General features: G+C 38.9%; 2 protein-coding genes across 18 annotated transcripts; one reads left to right on the forward strand and one right to left on the reverse strand.

The window, feature by feature from the left end:
- Nucleotides 1-1,632: 1,632 nt before the first annotated feature.
- LOC112293929 (uncharacterized) lies at nucleotides 1,633-11,764 on the reverse strand. Of its 11 annotated transcripts, none has more exons than XM_090243548.1 (15): nucleotides 10,383-11,764; nucleotides 9,376-9,722; nucleotides 8,977-9,066; nucleotides 8,545-8,784; nucleotides 8,197-8,418; nucleotides 7,894-8,059; nucleotides 6,317-7,716; nucleotides 6,010-6,146; nucleotides 5,714-5,755; nucleotides 5,172-5,484; nucleotides 4,742-4,777; nucleotides 4,445-4,593; nucleotides 3,923-4,150; nucleotides 2,344-2,415; nucleotides 1,633-2,140 (listed from the first exon to the last, which is right to left on the reverse strand). In XM_090243548.1, the coding sequence occupies exons 1-12, from the start codon at nucleotides 11,359-11,361 to the stop codon at nucleotides 4,453-4,455; spliced, it is 4,113 nt and encodes a 1,370-aa protein (XP_090099674.1). In that variant the 5' UTR covers nucleotides 11,362-11,764; the 3' UTR covers nucleotides 1,633-2,140; nucleotides 2,344-2,415; nucleotides 3,923-4,150; nucleotides 4,445-4,452. The 11 variants fall into 11 exon arrangements, with proteins under 11 accessions (XP_090099674.1, XP_090099672.1, XP_090099670.1 ...); XM_090243546.1 differs by having other exon boundaries at nucleotides 4,742-4,860; XM_090243544.1 differs by having other exon boundaries at nucleotides 1,633-2,124; nucleotides 4,742-4,860; nucleotides 5,156-5,484.
- Nucleotides 11,765-15,783: 4,019 nt separating this feature from the next.
- On the forward strand, nucleotides 15,784-21,436 carry LOC112293950 (phospholipid--sterol O-acyltransferase). Of its 7 annotated transcripts, none has more exons than XM_024543972.3 (15): nucleotides 15,784-16,169; nucleotides 16,567-16,702; nucleotides 16,909-17,053; nucleotides 17,403-17,572; nucleotides 17,739-17,815; nucleotides 18,005-18,218; nucleotides 18,482-18,674; nucleotides 18,875-18,974; nucleotides 19,182-19,279; nucleotides 19,529-19,580; nucleotides 19,710-19,781; nucleotides 20,102-20,270; nucleotides 20,432-20,536; nucleotides 20,702-20,786; nucleotides 20,940-21,436. In XM_024543972.3, exons 1-15 carry the CDS (start codon nucleotides 15,831-15,833, stop codon nucleotides 21,022-21,024), a joined length of 2,040 nt encoding a protein of 679 aa, XP_024399740.1. In that variant the 5' UTR covers nucleotides 15,784-15,830; the 3' UTR covers nucleotides 21,025-21,436. The 7 variants fall into 7 exon arrangements, 6 of the variants coding, with proteins under 6 accessions (XP_024399740.1, XP_090099676.1, XP_024399743.1 ...); XR_016497847.1 differs by having other exon boundaries at nucleotides 15,802-16,169; nucleotides 20,097-20,270; XM_024543975.3 differs by having other exon boundaries at nucleotides 15,992-16,433.
- Nucleotides 21,437-21,660: the final 224 nt, after the last annotated feature.

Below are 21,660 nucleotides of genomic sequence, written 5' to 3' on the forward strand. Positions count from 1 at the left end.
TTCCGCGCCCACCCCCCACACCTTGATTTGATGAGATGATATCCTACACTGGGGAAGTAATTGTATTCATACTTGTTACCTGAACCCTAGGTGTCTGGACGTGCAAATATAGATGATATTTTCTTGGTTAGAACCTTAATTTTGAAAGATTAGACTTTGAGGAATAGGTATCCAGCTGGTACTTGGTATTGTATGAGCAACATATCTAAAAAGTTGTCCAAAAATGATTTTGTAGTTTACTTTTTGTTTAGGGTTTTTTTTAAACCCTAAATTCTTAATTTTAAACCCCTACTACTATTGTTTTATCTAGTAATTGGTTTAGGGTTTAGGATTTAGTGCAATTGATTATAATATGAGACATGTTTTCTATATGTGTGTTATATGGTCAATTTGTAGCACAAGCCATTAATACATCCATTAATATATGCAACATGTGGCCAATTTTTTTGACTGAGTTTTTAACCTATAAATCAATTGTAAACACATATAAAGTCAAATTTTTATTAATATAGCTTCTAAGAAGCTTCACCATAAGATATTATCAAATCTACATATATCTATTTTCTCCCTAATACTTCTTACCTAAATAATTATGTATGTTTGTCACAATTTTTGAAAATTACAATTATTTTATCAACTATTTAAAAATCTTCTTATTTCCACATTATTCTAAACTTTTCAAAAAAATTGAAACATCTTTGTCATATATAATAGAGTATTAAGGAAATGGCAAACTTCTTTATTTTATAAAAATAAGTTCAAATATTGACTTTGCAACATCTTTTAGAAGTCATTACATACATAATTCACAACAATTCCACAACACTGTAAAAAAATTATTGACTACTTTAACAAAAATCCTCTTGCAAATCAAAATATTAAGCTTCACCAAAATATATGTATGTGAAGCAGTTTGACTAAAAAGTATCCAAGTAAAAATCTCGAATAAAAACTTAGAGATATAAGACTATATGCCAAGATGGAGAAGTGTATATTTTACACAAGTCAAGTTGACTTCTAAAGATACATCATTTCAAGTGAAAAAATATATTATTTCACAAAGTATGATTTTTCTTTTATGCTACTCCATTATTAAGTGGAGTGTATGGTTAAAACAATTGTCTCTAAATCCCAATTAGTTTCTATACATCTCTACAATCCATTTGACATTTACTTAGAATTCATTTCCATATGTATTACTGCCAATACCAAAATTGAATCCAAATATTGTCACAATATTTATCAACTTTCAAAAATGACAAAAAGTCCAGTTTGTTTAATCCTCTTCAGTGCAATGTTTAGTGCTTACACTCACAAGTGTGACAAGTGTGAAGAGACCATCACAGAGGCATTCTGCTTTGCAATAGTGGTAATATTGGAAATTCTTATTATATGAAAATGCATTATATAAAGGACTCCCAAAGGATAACCGTGTTACCTAAGCTTAAGGACATGAGATCGTCCTATATGGTACACTAAAATCTTCACCTTGATGAGAAACTAGTCTAGAGCAACCTAATGTCTTTATTTGGTGAAGATTCTTTCAAGATAATTCAAAAGAAGATCGACTTGCACCCCAATTCGTTTCGTTAAAAACAGGCAGCCAAGTCAATGTGCATACTGATTGGGATAGTTGTTGAAAACGTTGTTTGGTTCTCTTCATTTTGATTCCCCTATAATAGGATACGGAAGATGCGTACATGGACTACTACCATTTTTAAAATAGTTTGTGTACCACTTGCCTTATAATGGATAGAACATACAATGTCTAATTTTTACAAATCGCAAGTTTGCTCATCATTCAACAATGCTTAACTGAAGAGATGACGTAACTTTGTCCAATTGACGAATCAGATGTGAAATCGACTAAAGTGAACAAACAAAACTTGCATGCAAACTATGTTTGATCAGTTGTCGACCTCTGGTTGTTGTGCCGATAGCTTCAGTTGTAGAATAGCTGTTGCATATGATGAATAAGGTAAATATGATGAACAAGACCACCCTGAATCTCATTCAACCTGATTTAGTCTCATTCATCTTTGTACTTGCAAGAGAGGATACATCTGGTTGCATGCCGAAAAGCAGTGCTTCGAAACGTCGTTGTCCTCAAGTAATCTGTAATTCCTGTTTATCAACACAACTAGAGATTGCAAGCTAAGTACTCATCAGCCCGCACAATCTGCATAATAAGTCAAATAAACAAGTAGAGATCCTTATTTTGATTGATCCAAGTCATTCCCAGATATAAAATCTACAGAGGGAGATATGCGTATCCGACAGATGGATTGCATGAATGTTCTACTCAGGGAAAATTGAAGTCCGAATGTTCTTAAACAAGCTTACTCAGGTTGGAGACTCTTCTTCATGCACAAATTCCTGGAGGCTCCAAAAGAACCTGGCATGCTCGAGCCTTACCTGCACAAACCAGTACATACATAACTCTGTCTCAACAAAAGGCAATGAAAAACAAAACCACCCAAAAGAAAGGGCACTAGTCTTTAGTTCAGATAGTCAACTGCTTAATACAATGTCTTAAGATCTAAGGAACAGAATTCCGTCTATTGACGCATATGCCCATCTTCATCAGGTAGAGCTTCGCAGGCTGCCTTGAAGGACAGAAAAAACACAGTTTAGGGTACAAATAATCGTCTCTCATAGCGGGCATGGGTTGTCGTTCCACGAACCATGAGGGCGAAGCTGGACCAAAATGAAGGATACTATCCCAGCGACCGCCACACAACCTCCCAGACTACTTCAATTTCTGGAAGCTGAAGGAAGCCAAAGACATCTCCCGTGCCAGAACACAAAATCGCGGTCTCATTTTTCAGAAACACACTAGGACCACTAAGCCATTATGTACCCAAAAATAAAGCGAAAGTTCGTACAGGTCAAGCAGGAAAACCATCAGATTTTTTTTTCTCCATTCCTTTCCTCATGTCCTAATTTCCCGTGAACAAGGCCGCGAAACAGCCTTTCGTATCATGCCTAGTGATCAGAAAATTCTGAAGCGAAATTCACCACTTTAGCTCCTAAAGCACAAAGTGGTATTTACATACGAGATTATAACAAGGGAACAACTACCCTCTGACTTCAACGAATATATAGTAATGTATGCTAAAACTATTATTGTCACCATTACATTACACGACAAGTCTAGGTGAGGGTATAGAAGGATGATTTTTTAACCCAGCCAGTACTAAAAACCCATTTACGAACAAGACACAATGAAAGTACAGGAGTAGACCATGCTTAACTTAAACACGTCATAACACAGAGAGAAAACAAAGCAAGTCTAGGACCACATACGGTGTAGCCAGCTTTCAAATGTGAGTAAGACTCCACTAGACACATGCTCAAGCTCAATTAAAGTTCCCACATATTACAAAGGTGAAGTGAAAAATGAACCAGGCAATCTTAACCTCATTCGGATAAAACCTACGTAACCATGTTGCAAATACGGGATCCTGCAAATAGAAGACCGATCACAACTGACTACAGACTGATTCAAGGAGACAAAGTAGGTATATGCTAAAATCTCTTCGTGTTCTCCACGGATTGCAGAAACTAGCTTGCAGAACTTCTGTAGGAGAAAAGATATTCTCGGTCCTCTTTGACAACATACAAAAATCTGTAGATGAGCTTTGCAGAAACCCTTCCCAGGCTTTAACATCTGGAAACCATTGGACAATTACATCAAATCTACAGCCTTTGCAAGGACTGGCTCGTTACGTGACCTACAGCGAGAACACCAGTTTAAGAAAAAAGATTAGACCATATCTGTCCTCCGTCACCCTCAGCAACCGTTGAAGGGATTAGGCATGTGTTTTTGATGGCTGCCCTATGCCATGCCCTTGAAACCAACATTCGTTTGAATAAGCTAGAAGTTTATCCAGGCACTGCATTGTACAGCCACAACTCTTACATGAATCACATAATGCAACAGCTATGGCATTTGGATTTTGCCGTTATGAACATCTCTTCTTACAGAAAACTCTTCCGTTCAGCCTTCACCATGTACTTCACTCGTATGATATTCCACAGCAACCAGAAAGTTCAAATTCTCCAGTTGCTTGTCTACGGCAAGCAGACATCTGGCACCCTTGAGGCACTGCCTTGTGTCATGAGAGCATGGGTTCGGGCCAGATTAACACTGAAATCAAACCCATCCCCAAAAAGCAACAATCTGTATCAAGAATTCGCTTAGAAGAGGCACTTGTTCAGGGTAACGTTTTCTGTTTCGACGTACCTATTGGTAAATTAGAATTGGGATAAACAACCATAAGATTGTTCTGCCACATGTTGGGTTTGAATGACAAAAACATAAACAATTACTATTGTTGCCTCACTTAGACACACTTAATGCTATACTCAATACCACGAACAAGCGGTTATGTAGTTGCGTTTACGGATCAAACAACAGTGAGTCAATAGAGAATGCACATACGTCGATCTCTAGTAATAAGACTGCTGGTGCTGTGTGACTTCCTGGAGCGCATACCCCACAGCTTGTTGAGGTACTTGCTGCTGCTGCTGCATTACACCATACTGAGTTGCATATGCTGATTGCCCTGGATATGAATTTGCTTGGGTCGTCTGCTCCATCCTCAAAAGATAAATGCAATTCAATAAAACAGAAATACTAGTTTATGATTGAAATAAACGAAATAAACAAAATCATTGGGCTTCCTAGTTTCATTAAAAAGATACGAGAGCACAACTTGTAAAGCTGGCTGCAACTCACCTCCTGGACCGGAACCGAAGTATTAACCATGTATTCCTGGTTGACAGTATAACCAGCATAGTTATGTGAGGCAGGAGCATATTGTTGACTATATGTATGAGCAACCGTCTGCCCAGTTCCTGTTCGATCACGCGAACTTAGCACAGAAGAAATAAGCTAGTGACTTTGAGAGGGGCATCCACTACAGTACAACAAAAACAGAAATAAAGCAAATGTAAACACGCAGGATGTGACGACAAGACAGATCGTAAAACCAAAAGACTTCGAAGTCAAAATCTGAGATCAATATCTACGCAATTGCACAGCCATTTGTTCTAATAAACACGAGTGTGATACGGGAATTTAGACAAAAATGAACTACCAAGTCTATAAAAATTGACAGAAATGGACGGATGTAATGTAACAATATCCAACCAGCTGGCACTCCCACCGTCGACTGAGAAGCTGCATCGTATGTAGAATATGCTGTGCCTCCTTGACCAGGTCCACCAATCACAGCAATCGGTATGGTAGTCTGTTGATTATGCACATGCGCCGGAACATGTTGCGTTTGAGCATGCTGCGTAGATAAGTGTTGCGCAGTTATGTGTTGCAAGGGAACATGCTGAGAGGGCACGTGTTGAGTAGAAAGATACGCAGATATTTGTTGCGTCGGGCCAACAGTGTGGACTACAGGTAAACCCTGTGACTGTTGTACATAGGCATTATGCTGTGATTGCTCTTGCGGCCGAACAAAAGCCGTTCTACATCACAATGAGTACACTATCGGTCATTCTCAGCCACTTTTAAACAAGGTGATACAAACACGAACTCGTTTAATAGCAATAGTCAACTTCGTGATTAAGGTTTTGTAAGTCTGTGCCAAATTCCACCTATTATAAATAAGCATTTTCAGATCATAACTACAATCATAATTATCAAAACCGTCATTACAGCAATACAATTATTAAACAAAAAATCCACAAAACTAACCTGGACGCATCCATGTAGATAGGCTGCTGAATAATAGGTACCCTGTTTTAGAATATTGAGAAATAGTACTGAAGGTTTAGGTTATGTCAACGTTTACAATCCAAATAAAAGTTTGCTGGTAACTCTTAAAAGTGACATCTAATCCAATTTGAACATATAACAAATCAATTCAAAATAAAGAATGAGCAACCGGAAACTTGGAAAATTAGTAATCCAACTATACCAGCTTATGTTTGGTATTAATAGTTTGAAACACATTGTCTACGGAGTGGAAAAGAGAAGTATAAACCAGTAACCTGGCTGCGTCTGAAAACATAGGCTGCGCTCCATAGCCCTGTACGCCTCCATTCTGCTGTATAGAAACATGTTCCATAGCTTCCAAGCGCTGTCGAGGAAGGCCTCTCTGTGTATCTAGGTAACGAGTATCTTCATCCTGCTCATTCAAACAAGAATGATGGGATTCCACACAATACATGAAAGACATAGTTCTTTAGAATTCCTACACATGAATGTCCCAAGTCAAGAATAAGACTCCTCTCCAGCACTACCACCAACGTCTGTAATTGGGACATCTACTGACCGGATAAATTTCAAAGGCAGTACCATGACAGCATAAGGCCGTTTAATTCCAGCTCTTTCAAAGTTGCGACTTGATCCACCATGTCCTCCACCAGGATGTAACTCACGGCCACCATAACCAAGAGCAGCAGGAAGTTCTCTACCACCATAACTAGTTCCACCCACATCCCGACCAACGTAGCTATTACCTCCACCCCCAACTCCGACTCCTCCAAAATACTCCCGCCCAGCATAGGCACCACCTCCGTATCCCCTTCCACCTTGAATTCTATCATAACGCTCAGCATAGGTTTCTGGGTGACTCGGCAACCCACCACGCCCTCCCCGCGATGATACACTGTAGCCAGTTCCACCTCGTCCTACATATTTATCTACATAGCCATTATGAGTGGCTGCACGAAGAACATCATTACTGAATCCAGTGATAGGTGTTGTGTTAGGGCTGCTTGGGTAACTGCCTCCAACTACACCACCACCTCCACATCCCATATACGAAGTGTTCCCATCTGGCTGTCTAGTTCGTACGCCACTTACTCCACCAAATCTTGGGGCTCCAGGAACATTGATACTCGTTGCTGCATACGTCCAATCATCATTTGGTCGTTCGCGCGGGTTGCGATATGCATTGCTTCCACCTCCACCAACCCTACCACCACCACTACCACCACCAGTCCATCCGCCACTCTTACCTTTGCGACCTGGACGATCGCGATCACCGAAACGTTGTCTAGACTGGCCAGGTTTTGTAAACTCAGACTCTGGAACTAATTCCATGATTTTTTCCAGAGCATCAGCGGCTGCCATTTGTTTAGCTCTGGCTTTGTTCCGGCCAGACCCAAACCCTTTCGTAGGAGGACCTGTAGTTCCACCAGCAGCTCCTCCAATAATTGCGATAACTTCAAAAGGACCATTGGTTTCTGCCTTTGTGTCATAGGTCACTTCACAGTGGTTACGGGAGGAATACTCATGTAGGAGTGAAAGAGGCGTCTTATTATGTAGCTTCTGGTCCTTACGTAGATCTTCAATAACTCTATGTACTTTTGTTTTCTTGTGAGCCTCTAAATCATCAGGAGAATCTGAACCAAATCCGCAAATTGCACATTCGAACTTGTCAAGAGTGGGTTTTGCGATTATCTCCGCAGCTGTAGATGACAGGTTTTCAGCTTGAACTGAACTACCACCAGATGAAACCAGGTATGCACCTTCAGTTTGTTCAAAATCAGGGAACATTCTTTTGCCCTCGGTTCCTAATAGAACACTGTCTTCAGTTGCTTGATCTTGCATAGGGGACGAAAACTGACATTTATGATCCAATATGTCGTGATTGAGTTTTTCCTTTAGTAGCTTCGAATCTGCTTCTACTTCTCGTACCCCATCCAATTTTAAATGGTTTCCAGAACTAACACTGTTGCCCCAGGATGACGCTAGAGAAAACAACAAAGGAACGTAATAAATATCATCGCTCAAATCAAAGACCAAATACCATGTTCTCTTGCACTCTGATTACACAGACCTAAGAAGAAAAATATGCTTAATATGACAGGTCAAAACTTCCAATATAATCTAGCCAAAAATCTGACAATCGGCATCAGTACACGTACCGTCACGAGCTCCACTTCCCATTCCATTGGTGCTTCCTCTTCCAACACGGCTAGGACTTGTCCCCACTCGATAATCTCCTCGAAATCCTAGTGAGTATCCTTCCCTTACCCCTTTTCCAAATTTGCTTTTGACTTGTGGTTTCGCAAGAACAACCTTAACCTTCATCTGTCGAGCATGAGACCAACAAAATAAATGGTAAGAGAGATCAACACAAGGACCAGGTTCAAAATATCAATCGACCAACTGTGCCAAAGTGAACAACTAAAATGACAAAAGGACGGAAACGGCCAAGAGAAAAGTACCTTCATATCTCCATCAATGATTTCGGTGTTGTTTAAGGCATCAATACACGTCAATGCGGCATTCCGTTCCATATAATTCACAAAGCCAAAATCCTTCCGTTTGGCAGATAGCATATTGCGGGCTAAAACAATGCGCTCTATCTCACCATACTTGCCAAAGTGCTCCCTTACGTTTCCTTCCTCCCACGTAAGAGGCATACCATCCACAAATACAGATTTTACCTGCCACATTTCACATGTCTTCTACATGAAGTATATGCAATAAAGTAAGACGTGCAGAAAGGGATACTGAAAGCCACCAACAGCAGTTGGTACAGAGAACATAAATGAATCGTATAAACTACTTACCTGAGACATCGTATCTTCATCAGGTTCATAAAGAGGTTGAGCCCATGCAACTTTAGCTGAGCGTTCAGTTCCAAAAATGGCATCTGGCTGCTGCAATTTTCGAAAAGCATCCAAAGCATCCTTGTGTGTGCTGAACTCAATGAACGCAAAGCCGCGGTTGACACCCTCCACTTGGGGATCTTCCATCAGTGTCAATTCCTCTATACTCTCAATACTAAGGCTCTTCAATGTCTCCAGCACCTGTACTCACCATCATCACAAAATCGAACCTCGCGTCATTTCATGAAAAATTGCCGAACATCCAAACCTCAGGTTCTCCTCCGAAACTCTATTCCAATACGTACAGAAGCGTCAAAATTAAACAACCAGGAAACTTGAGGGAAAAAACAATTTCTCTTCGCGTGCATATCACGCACCACTACTAACACTCACCATCTCTTTTTTCCAAGACTTGTTAATGTTTCCCAGATGCAACGTATCATTTTCCTCGCTAGGTTTAGCAGTGCATTGCCGTCCCCGAATCTGTGCAAAAGGACGTATTTGTGTCACATTGAACTATCGTCAAAAATAAGACATTGGGATTGTTAACAAACTCAACGTCAAAAAGTGGTCATATCCCTAGCAATTGACAAGCACATAAAACTTCTTTCTGTATTTATTTCAAAATTCAACATAAGGGATCTCCAGACAAAGTCGTCTATTTTCAAACAAAGATGAAAAATAGAGACTGAACGGTAACTGCATACTACCCTAATGAATTATCATAGATTTCAGGTACACAGATACTGTCCTGCAGCTGTAGCAGCTGCACTTATCATGAGATAGACTGACCTCAACAGTCTCGAAGTCTTCTGTAGCACGCTTAGCCATGGCAGCAGAGGCATAGCGGATGAAGGCAAAGCCTTTGTTTTTGCCAGTCTGGGGATTTCTCATCAATCGAATCTCAATCACCTCCCCAGCTTTCTTAAATAATGATTTCAAGTCTTCTTCAGTCGTGTCCTTGTCAAGTCCACCAACGTAGACCTCCAGTCTTTTATGCTTTCTTCTATCAGAAAGTGGCAAAGGATGTTGTGCCTCAGCATCATAATCTACCGCCTCTCCACTCAACGACTCCTTAGAGCCCTCTAGATATCCGTCTTTATCTTCATCGTGGTCCTCGTACCTCTCTTCAATCCCACCTGTTAGGGAAATCATAAAGCCACAATGAAATTAAAAACGAATTCACCATAAACAGATTATATACATGAGACAGATGTTTTGTTAAAAAAGGGAGTACGTATTCCATGTTGTATTTTGAGTTGATGACAAAGACAGAACATGTCGAGATTAAAACTAGCTATGCAGGTCTATGAAAACCCTAAACCCAGCGTGGGCTGTGAGCTCCAAGCAAGCCTAGAAAAACCATTTCTCTATGTCCACAGTTGTTATAGCAACCGCCTAGTTTCTTTCCGGACAAAATATCATCGCAACGAAAAGTTTGAGCAACATTATGTTCAATCCCGACATGATTAGGTATTGGATACAACCTTACTACAACTCTCGCCTATGAGATTATTTATCATGAAAGCTCTGTTAGCTTGAAAGCAGATGAGACCGTTAAAACTTCGTGCACGGAACTCTTGACAGAGGTGTGCACACCGAAGACCCCTAAAGCGGATGTTCGGATACAGTTAACATGTGTTACCTAGCAATTAAGCATATCTTCCTGAATATACTTAAATTGCGCAAGACCAAATTTGATAAAGTCCAACGAAATGTTTTAGAGGACCCTGAGATTATGATGATTACAGAAAACACCCTAAACTCTACGTCGCGAAAACCTACAAAGCTTTGCTCACCTAGTGTATCGTCAATTTCCCCGTAAAAGTCCTGTTCAGACGACTCCCTGACGATTCCAGCACTCTCAAGAGGGGGGTCGTTCCCTTTCTCCAACCTATCAACTGAAAGATCAGAGTTCGTTCTTTCACCTCCTACTTTCAATTTCACAGGCTCTAAATCCACAGTTACATGAGTCTCTTCCAATTTCACGTTGTATACTTCCATCTTCGTAGAGATACTCATCACCTCTGCCTTTAAATCTACATTACGTGCAAAAATAGGTTTCACAACTGAAGGCTTGTTCAATGTCTTTTGGACCACACCCTCCTCGCAGACCACCTCAATTGGCTCCTCCTTCATACTTTCAAATGCAGCACTACCATTTCCCCCACGTCTAAGAGGCACTTCTTTCATAGTCTCGTGTGTCTCTTGCGTAGTAATCAAAGAGGTATCAATGATCGACGGGTCTACATGAGAGAGAGTTCCTACTGCATTTTCAGAAACAGGCTCTACAGATTTTACAGCTTCTACTGCTGTTTGGACATTCTCAACCATCATCTCCTCACCGTTTGCAGAACGTACCAGCCCTGGCTTTGAGGGGTCAAACAGAGCATCAACACCATTGCCAGCGACATTCTTACAAATAATACTAGGAGTATCGCCGAATTCTGGAGGTATGCTGGTCCCCTGCTCCTCAGAAACAAAACGTCGCTCAATATTATTTTCCACATCCGGCTCAGAGTAAATAACCGTCACGCCTATCGCCTTATGCCTCAATACCTCCGTCAAAGATAATGTTTCAGACTGAGGAATGGATGCCAATTTGTGAGGGTTATAAGCTTCGAGAGACGATGAAAGTGGAGAGACGTGCTCAGCAGTCGCTTGATTATGTGACTCCACTTCTGCATCAGCTGCTACAGCTGATGCAATTGCAGCAGCTCCCCGTCCACGGCCTCTACTTCGCCCCCTGCCTCTGCCTCGAGCCGACCCCCGCGCCATCCTGCCAACCGACTCGGTGATGGAACTCCGAATCCACGCTTCCAAACCTATCAAGTCTAGAGCATCAACCCTTCCTCACTCGCAGTCCGAAGCCAGCAAAACGAGCGAGCGAACACTACCAAGAAAAGATTAGAAAATAACATATTGTATGTATGTATGTATACTGTGAGAGAGAGATAGAGAGGCACACACAGATGTTTTCGACTGAAGTGCTTCGAAGAGGAAAATTCGAAAGCCCTAAGTGCACCTTAAACGATCAAGCCTGTAAGAACGGAGAGCAATTAAGGGGGGTTGCCACAAGAAAACCAAAGAGCAGAGACACCGTGATCAAAAGCGATGATCTCAAATGCTCCAACAGCGTTGAATCAGCAAATCTGAATGTCTCAATGGCGCAGGTAAGCTGGGCTAGGGTTCCACGATTCAGTTGACAGGAACACCAGACGAAATAGTGGCGTGGATGACTACCATGGGCATGAACCAGTTGAACAGTCTGCCACGACGACAACATAAAGAATGCCCTGTTTCGTCGTCGCTGAGCTCTGACCACCCCCACCCCAGCAGCCGAGGAGGTCAGATTTTATGTTTACATCAATGCTGTAATCCATCCCAATTGTTCATAGAATGCATTCCATATAACAACAGGTACCCAAATTCAACCCAGCTTTTTGGAGCATGCTTCATGGAATGTAGATCCTTTGTTATACTGTCACTTACTGGCCCTTGGCAATGACTTGTTGATGTTCTTCAAATCACAAAATCAAAATTCAAAAGAAATGGCAATCTTTAAAGTTATTGTAAACTTTAACTGCTTGAGGTAGGTCTATCTCATTAACGAATTTATTTATTTATTTATTTATTTATAGTGATTCCACTATCATTCTCTCTTGCGGATGTTACTGATACTAATTTATAATGTTTTATTCTAAAATTTTAATGCTATTCCAATTAATCCTGTTCTAATTTCAAAATATTTTGTTATCAATCTAATTAATAAGAATGCATAATTATTATTTACGTTTATTCTTTAAAATAAAATATGATATTGTTGCAAGCCTTAAACAATGCTATCACCGAATCTTAACTATTATCTTTTATTTAAAAAAATAAAAATAAACAAATGGTGTTAGTTCTCAAAATTCCCTAATTGGTTGAATTTCAACTCATAGAGAGTGACTATTAACTTTCGGGCAATTCTCTGATGAACTGAATTCCAATTGATGTATCATTAGCTGAATTTTTTGAAATATTTTTATTCATAATGTATCAATTTTTTGACAAACAGTTTGGTTAAAAAATTAACCATTTAGTAAAAATCATAAACAAAAATATTTCAAAAACTTCAACCAATCACATTCAAATTTTCACAATATCTGCAATGATATTGTGATATTATAGTCCATCTATGCTAATAATTTGTATTGCTTATTAAACTTGCTTTAGGATTCAACAATAATTAAGCTTGCTAGATAGGTTTATTTTCTAGAATATATATATATATATATATATATATGGAATACATTAGTTTCTAACTGGTATTTCAATTTCATTATTATATTGCACTTCATGATGTCACCATATAATTATTTGTCTTCTATAATGATGTTGTAGCTCTTCTTTATGAGATTGTGGTTACCATTGGTATGATGGTGAAAAGACCAAGACAATTTTGTTCATGCAAATTTATGCTAATAAGATCCAAAACTTATCCATATCAAAAAAATTGTACCAAGATATTGTACACAAATATTTGCAAATAGGGCCAAACATAAGATATACCACTTGACTTTTTTTAAAAAAAATCCCATCATAATCCATAAAAGTGGGAAAACTAATTTACTTCTTTATAACAATTTTGAAGTTTATGCTAACATCCTCCACTTTTCCTTCTAAATTAAAGAATAAATCAACATATATATATATATCCTAAACCCTACAACTAATTTATTAAAAAAATATTGCAAAAATATTTTATATGTCCTAAGTATAAATGAAAAATAGACTATTTAATTTGTTCAGGTTTGTTAACAATTCAATCCTTTTGCATTGAGGATGTATAAGTGGCTCAATAGTGACTCTATAATTGTAGATGAATTCATCTTGACCTTTTGTTATTATTATTATTATTATTAGATGAATATATATATATATATATATATATGGATTTAATGGGAGAGGGTTTGTTTAGGACACGGTAATTTTATATATTGTAATGTTTTGATTGAAAACTAAATTACTATTTTTAGTTTTTTGAGGTGAATTTTTATAATGACTCTTAAGAACAAATTTCTATGTTACAATGTAAGATCTAGTTTTGAAAAAGAGTTCAAATGAGATTGAACTTTGTTTTTGAGAAAAAATATTTACTTTAGTCATTGCTAGTTGGCATGTGCAAATATTGTTAAGTATCAAAATATTGAAAGAAAATGCAATTTTAAATTTTAATTAATTAACTGTTTGGACAGAATAATTCTTAATTTTAACAACCATGCAACTTCTCATGTATAACTTAATTCATGTAATTCTGTGATATTTGCCTAGCATTAGATTGTCTGTCTTATTTTCATTACAGTATTTGAATTTTTTTTTATTTGTTTATATATTTATTGATTTGGTTAACTCTAACTGTGGATGAGTAATTGTTCTAATTTGCAATAACAAGACCAAAACCCATGTGAAGGTGCTTGCCTTCAATATCTCCACCAAATATTATCTTTTTTTAGAAATCTTAGGCAATGGCAGAATGCGTCTTGTCAAGGGATTATTGTCATGGTTATCTTCAGCTAACACAGATATAAATTGGACAAGTACTAAATAGCTAGAATCAAATTGAATAGTAAAGAGACAAGAACAAGAACAATAATAGTAAAGAAGAGGATGTACAGTGAAAGAGGCAGAGTGCAAAACAGGCTGGGGCAGGGATCCACTTGGAGTATGATGTGTTGTAAACCCTGCCCCCTTAGCTTCACAACTAGTATGGGAGTCTTTGTTGAACAGAAGCTTTAATTGCTTTAGATACAGCAACTCCAGCTGTGCCACCAGCTCTTCTGTGATTGCCTTCACTCTCTGGTATTTTAGGAAACTTAAGGAAACTCCACTTCCTCCATCCCTGTGGATTTGAAAGCAGTTTTTTTTCTTATTTCTTCTTTTCATTCATTCATTCATTCATTCATTCATTCATCTTCTTCTGTGTTACATCTAGACGTCTTTAAACCATGTCTTTACATCACAATAAAATCCCAAGTTTATAATTGAATCAGGACCCAAGCTTACAAGCAGGTGCTTCCCAATCCATCTCCACTTCATAAGAGTTTACTCACTGTCCTGTTCCTCTGGCAGCCTACACACACAAACCTTTGTATCTTGGTTCCCTGTCTAAGGGTAAAAGATTGAGAATGTTTCTTTCAAACATCTTAAGTGCCATAATTGGTAATTCATTAGGCATGTTGTTCAACAAAAGAATAAATTAAACATTTTTCTCATGTGATGACAATAAAGTACCAGACATACATCACAATAAAATCTCAAAAGGAATTGTAGACCTCCCTACATCAATTTTAAGAACAATTAAACAACCAGAGAAATATTGTTGGTTGCATGGGTGTTCACCCCATGCAACCAAACATATTCTAAGAAAGTGCTTGTGAACACACTAGCCATCAATTACTAGTTCAATTTTGCTGAGGAAAAATAAGTACTAAAATGTGAGTTCAAAACTTTATACTCATTTCATGTTTATTATTTAGATTTACATTGTGAAACACAATTTTTTATTTGAGGTTTTAGTTGAAATGTGTAAGGCAATCTGTGATGAACAAATGTTTTGGTCTTATAGATTTACATAACACTACTAAATTTACTAAAAGTGTAATTAAACTAATGGGTCCCACCACTTTCCAAGTTATTATAATGTTGGATGCACGATTTTACTTATTGAACAACTTTATTTAGGTGAGCAATCTCATGCCTACATGGCAAGGTTGCTCACCTAAATAAAGTTTGTATAACATATATTAGATCATAAGGAATGAAGGTTTGAGATCAAGGATGTCTACAAAGGAATCCATGCCAATGCTGAAATTGGAAGTCTTACAACAAATGAGTAAGGGCAGGCAACTTAAGCAGTATGGGATTGAGCTATATAGTGTTGATTCATGCACACATGTACATGTGTTTGTCTGTTTGTTTGTTTTTTTCCTTCTGTATTATAATGATTGATTTCAAGGGGTGTTTTGGCCACCTGCGGTATTATTGTTATTCATGTGATGAGTGTTGCTGAGAAGGGAGGGAATGCACAAAGCTGGATGCAGGTGGAGAATAGGAAACGTGAATGTGGACGTTGAGGCGTAAACTTGTGGAGCGTGCATCCATTCACCAGGTTTCCACAATCGGGGACGTGTCAGAGTGCGTCCTTTTCCCCCGTCGCTTCTCCCCGTCTTTTCCTTCCCCTTTTCTGCTTTCGCTTCTCTCCGATGTGCTTTCGCCATTCACCCCTCTTTCCCCACTCTCCTCCCCTGCATGTTAATTTTCTCTGGCTCTGCACCTCACGACCTCCTCCCGTCTCCTCCCCCTCCACAGACATGAGGCCTTTGTTAGTCTGCATGCCTCTACTACTTGTGGCGGCTCTGGTCCTAGGCCTGGATGGAGCTGGTGTTCCTAAAGGCGGCTGGGCCTCTCCTTCCATTCCTGTCTCTGGTGTCATCATCCCTGGCTTCGCTTCTTCTCGACTGCGCGCCTGGGCTCTTTTAGATTGCCCTTACTCCCCTCTAGATTTTCGACCGCTAGACCCTGTCTGGCTGGATACTAAGAAGGTTTTCAATATCTTCCCCGTTCGTCTTTAACGATATCACTTTTGTTAGCTAGTAATTCTTGCTTTTGAGATCACCAGAGCCCGTTACAATCATACGTACTTGTTTCATCCCTATTCTGTGCCTTTTACTGGTTTTCTCAATTTCACCCTCCTAGACATGTCAAATTAATTTCCTACTGCCTCACATGTCTTGGTTGTCTTATTCTTCTAACATTTACTCGAAATTCTAGTTCGATGGGGCTAACTAGCGGTTGTTGCGTTACGTGTAAGTGAAATGACTGTATGGCTTCGGATCCCTTGAAGAAACAGTTCCGCTCTCTTCGTTTCGTTTCAGCTGCAGTAGAATTGAACCTTCGTGAGTTGAATTGTTGATCTATCTAGGCGGATTGGACTTTCAGGTGTTGTCCGTGCTCAATTGTTGGCTAAAGTGCATGCTGCTCGACCCAGTCACTCAAGCCGACCATCCGGAGTGCAAGTCACGTCCTGATACTGGTCTTTCTGCCATCACGGAGCTTGATCCAGGCTACATAACTGGTGTGTAAAGAGGGCATCAGCATCCTGAATGTTGTTGATTTCTGTTGCCCTAGAATATGCAGGTGACATAGATAATATACCTTTCTATGCAATGCTCAAAATTTACTTTATGTACCTGTGTAAGGTGGTCGCATGGTTCCAAGAGGATTCACAAGTTATAATTATGTATATCTTTCGGTTCTCATCGATTCTTACCGGTGTTGCAGGCGCCTTGTCATCCGTGTGGCGGGAGTGGGTCAACTGGTTGGTAGAATTTGGAATCGAACCTGACGCAATCGTTGCCGTGCCGTATGACTGGCGTTTACCAGGGGCTATGTTAGAGGAGCGAGACCTCTACTTTCATAAGCTCAAGTAAGTGCTGCACTGGCAATTGTGCCCGTGGTCCCAGAGGAAGCAATTAAATAGTGATAAGAAAAGGGTGTTTTCCTGAACAAATAATGTTGTTAAATCAATGTTATAGAATAGTTATTTTGGTTTTATTTTCGTATCAACCTTACCATTGGCGGAATTCATTAATTTCTGAAACATAATTTTGTGATTGATACTCAGAAATCTATGTTTTATTTTGATTTTTTTGAATTATCATTATTATCATTATTATTAATTTATTATTGCTATTGTTATTATCATTATCATTATTATTTTTTTTATTATTTTTGTTATTATTTTTGTTTCCCCTGGTTTTCCCCGTAATGTTCAGAATAATATTTGAGACAGCGCGGAAGTTGCGTGGAGGCCCTTCTTTAGTTTACGCCCACTCAATGGGGAATAACGTGTTTCGCTATTTTCTTGAATGGCTGAAGCTGGAGATCGCCCCCAAGCACTACATGGAGTGGCTCGATCACCACATTCATGCATATTATGCTGTTGGTGTGCTTTCCTTTCCCCCTTCTCATGCTATTGTCTACCTCTTTGTTTGTCCGATGCACTTATTTTACACGAGAAGATTTAAGCAAGTTTAAGTTTTGTTTACTTCAATTTAATCGTTGATAAATTGTTTGTGAACCATTGATTGATTTCGGGTGTTGAATTTCAGGTGCTCCTTTGCTAGGTTCAGCTGAAACTGTGAAGGCGCTCATGTCAGGAGTCACTTTCGGGCTACCAATTTCTGATGTAAAATTTATCTTAAATTGGTTTGCTCTCTCATGTCGCACATTTTTTATTTATTTTTAATCTTCATCGAATTGAGACTGTGGATTATAGAGAGCAAGTGTGTACAATAGGGTCAGAATTACATCACAAAGATTATTCAAGAGTCTTAACGCACTAACTTTTCTGATGCTCTACTTATCTGCAAATCAGGGGACAGCAAGAGTCATGTGCAATTCATTTGCTTCTTCTCTTTGGATGCTGCCATTTTCAAAGCACTGCCATGTGGACCACAGAATGAGCAGTAACTTCCGAGAAAGTGATTCTGTGGTCGTGCCACATCTAGTATGTGATAAGAAGGAGTACGAAGGAAATTCGTCGAGTTGGCCCGTAAACCTTGTGAAAATTGATTTACCAGCCACTCCAGGTAACAAAGGGTACGTCTGTTTTGAGGATAGTAAAGTAGGACATTAACTGACTCAGTTTATCCCATTAGCTGGATCTTGCTGTAAGTCGGTTCTATGTTGATATATCCTACCATTAAATTTTGCTTGTTCTGTTCCAACTGAACCGGTTTTTGGTAGCGTACCCAACTCGACTTTAAGTTTCTATTTAAACGGGTTCAATATCGTGCACAGCGTGCTTGTTATACTTTTCACCGACAATCTGTCTTTGATCGTGCTAATCTAGGTAGCTGCCCAGCTACTGAAGTGGTTGCTCATCCGATTGCCCCACTTGCACAAGATGTTATGAGTCAAACGTTTCAATGCAGTATGCCCTCTCAGAAGTCTTATACTGCGCACCAAGTCTCCACTGGCACATTCTTGCGGGATATTCTGGATCATGACTTCAATAGTCCCAACGCACTTCATCATCTTATCAAGTACTGAACCTTCTATTACTTAAATTGATGATACCGTTGGATTCTTGGGCTGATGGTCTCGAGGAAGTCTGATGTTTCTAATATGAAAGACACACTGTGCTCGATATATTATTTGAATAGATATAGTTGAGCTTGGTTGGCGCATTCAGGACACAAAACCACGTTTTGTTGAGAGAATGAATAATTATCTGTGGAGACAGGTACTACCTGGAAGATCCGATTCTGAATCCATTGACACCATGGTCAAGACCGCCAATCAAGAATGTCTACTGCATTTATGGCGTTGATATGAAAACAGAGGTTTGCTTTCTGTGACCGGTTTTGAAAATTATCGAGGACTCTCTCTGCGCAAACTTGTTGCTACATTTACTTTTCCTGGAGCCCATGTAGGCTTGTATGTGGGTTGACTTTTAAGCTCACTTCAGAGGTCATTCTTTCATCGACCAGGAGTTTGGTAGACAATCCGTAATTTGGAACAATTCTGGGGCTTCTTTGTGTTATGATCAGGTGGGATATCACTTCGCACCAAGTGGTAAGGCATATCCTGACAATTGGATTATCACCGATATCATTTATGAGACTGAAGGTGGTCAACTTCAGTCAAGGTTAGTTGTCATGCACTGCCTTTAGCTCCTCGTTATCCTCATTTGGTATCTGGTGGAGTATCCTTGTATACCTCTGATCAGTGGCGGATGATAAATGGGTCTATGCTTTTTGAAGTCATCTTTGTTTTAGATCAACTTTTATAATGGACCTGATTCTCTTCTCTACTTTCTTGGAATGTTTTGCTGTATGAAGCATCGGGCTTGAATATCATCTCGCATCTCGAATCTTGATGAATTTCCTGGGAGCAGGTCAGGAATGGAAGTAAACGGTAGTACGGGACCATCAAGTGGTGATGTTACGGTATGATCACTGGATTCATTCAATTTATAGGTGTGTGTTTACAGTTAGTTTTCAGATTTACCAAGTGTAGCAATTCTCTATCAGTCTACTCAAATTCCCAAGTGTGGTCTGATAATGTGTTGTTTGCAGGTACCATACAACTCACTGTCGTACTGCAAGACATGGCTAGGGTCACGAGTGAACATTACCAGAACTCCACAGGTTTCTTGCACTTTTTTCAGTGGAACCCATCAAATGCTGAGGAGCAGGAGTTGATTGCTTTTGACTGTAATTGATCTTCAGATGTGTAGATGTTTTTACAGCTTGCTCAAATGACCATTCTCCAAGTATCGAAATTACTGGCCGGTGTAGGTATCTTAGTTTGGTGCTGTTTTAGCTGATTGTGGGAAGATTGCTGCGGTGATTTGTTTAATTTCCATCACTTACTCCGACAACTAAAGGAGCATGCAGATATACCCTTAATATTAGAGCTCTTTACCCAATTTCTTTTCTTAAAAACCAGTTTTTCGGATGAAGTGCAGACTGCCCACGAGGTAACGGACATGCAGGAGCAGCTGAATGTGGAACATGATCGAGAGTCGGATATTGTTCCCAACATGACCAGAGATAGCAGAGTGAAATATATCACATACTATGAAGATGGAATCAGCCTTTCAGGAAAACGAACAGCTGTTTGGGAGCTAGATAAAAGTACGAGTGTCAAGAACTGAGTTAATACTCCCTTTGCGAGATAGTTTGATCTCTCCAGTTCGAAAGTATTATGCACGCGTCTCTTGGTGATGTTGCAAACATCCATTTTAAGTGACATGATAATGCAGACGGTTCTCTAATATGTTGTCGTGGATGTGCAGTTGATCACCGCAATATAGTGCGTTCATCAATTTTGCTGAGAGAACTTTGGTTGGAGACTGCTCACAGTTATCACAAAGATGCTAAGCGACAGTTTGTATCAAAAGGTAATCATCTGGAAATTAGTGTTTTGTTTTGTTTTGTTTTGTTTTTTTTTTTTTTTGACGATTTGCATTATGGAGTTGTAGGGAATTCAGTCCGTGCAGATCTAACTTGTTACTTCGCTTATTCTTTACAGCTGATACTTAGCTAGCAAATGTTATATGATGCAGAACGGCGAGAACCAATGCGGGATGAGGATTGTTTCTGGGACTATGCAAAAGCAAGATGCGGTCGTCCAGATAGATGTGAATATAGGTGCTTTTCCCCTTTTGACTCTTCCTAATTTGTATTTGGTTTAGAGTTTAGGGTCCTGTAAATAGCTTGTAATAATGTGTTGTGCACAAGGATTGATATTTGGAAAATTATTGAAGTTTTATTTTGTTCTCATAGGGGTAAGTTATTGTGCAGATATGTTTTTGGAGATGTCCATCTAGGTCAAAGTTGTCGACTGCAAGCTTCATCTGACAAGGATCATATCTTGCGCTACATTTAAAGTTTCAGGCTCATTCTATGACTACCTTAGGGGTTAAGTTTATTGCTGTTAGCTACATGATTTGTCCACATTTTGGCATACGTTTAGGCGGTAGGGTTTTGGGTATTATGTCGTTGCTCTGTAGCTTTTTGGTGCGTCCACTTTTAATTGCTATCTAATTTACAAGGCCGTGTTGTATGGCTCCAGGTTGTTCAAAAATCTCATTAGCAACTATTATTTCATTTATATTAAAAGAAAGTTGACGTTTCAAATGCTGCGTTATTGAGTAGAATCGGAGTATGCAGCCTCAGACGTTTTCGTTCATCCTAATCTCGGTATTTTATGCCGCGAAACTATTTCCAAACGGGGAATAACAGCCATTAGAGAAAATTTTAATTGCAATAAGAAGAATGTGTAACTTTTTATTTATTCATATTTTTTTCGTTTTTATGTTTTCATTTTTTTTGTTTTATCATGATGGAGATAAAGAATGTCTAAAAAACATATTCAAAATACATGTAAATAATTTTTTTAACCAAAAAGACTTGTAAAAGTATTTTTTTTATCACTTCTATTTGTAATTTTTTCTCATTAATAAACAAAAAAACTTAGACTCTTGTGAGTAACATTAAGTACATCAGATTTTATCTATAAATA

This window comes from Physcomitrium patens, chromosome 16 (assembly GCF_059467195.1).
Source record: "Physcomitrium patens ecotype Gransden chromosome 16, ASM5946719v1, whole genome shotgun sequence".
Lineage (NCBI taxonomy): Eukaryota > Viridiplantae > Streptophyta > Bryopsida > Funariales > Funariaceae > Physcomitrium > Physcomitrium patens.

Excerpts from the sequence above, each read along its gene's own strand:
- LOC112293929 (XM_090243544.1), bottom strand. The coding sequence starts at position 11,361 with ATGGCGCGGGGGTCGGCTCGAGGCAGAGGCAGGGGGCGAAGTAGAGGC. Across the intron at positions 9,067-9,375 it reads AAGACTTCGAGACTGTTGAG|ATTCGGGGACGGCAATGCAC; the intron begins GTCAGTCTATCT and ends CCTTTTGCACAG. Across the intron at positions 4,861-5,155 it reads GACGGTGGGAGTGCCAGCTG|GAACTGGGCAGACGGTTGCT; the intron begins GTTGGATATTGT and ends GTGATCGAACAG.
- LOC112293950 (XM_024543972.3), top strand. The coding sequence starts at position 15,831 with ATGTGCTTTCGCCATTCACCCCTCTTTCCCCACTCTCCTCCCCTGCAT. Across the intron at positions 20,271-20,431 it reads TGTTTGGGAGCTAGATAAAA|TTGATCACCGCAATATAGTG; the intron begins GTACGAGTGTCA and ends GTGGATGTGCAG. Across the intron at positions 20,537-20,701 it reads GCGACAGTTTGTATCAAAAG|AACGGCGAGAACCAATGCGG; the intron begins GTAATCATCTGG and ends TATATGATGCAG.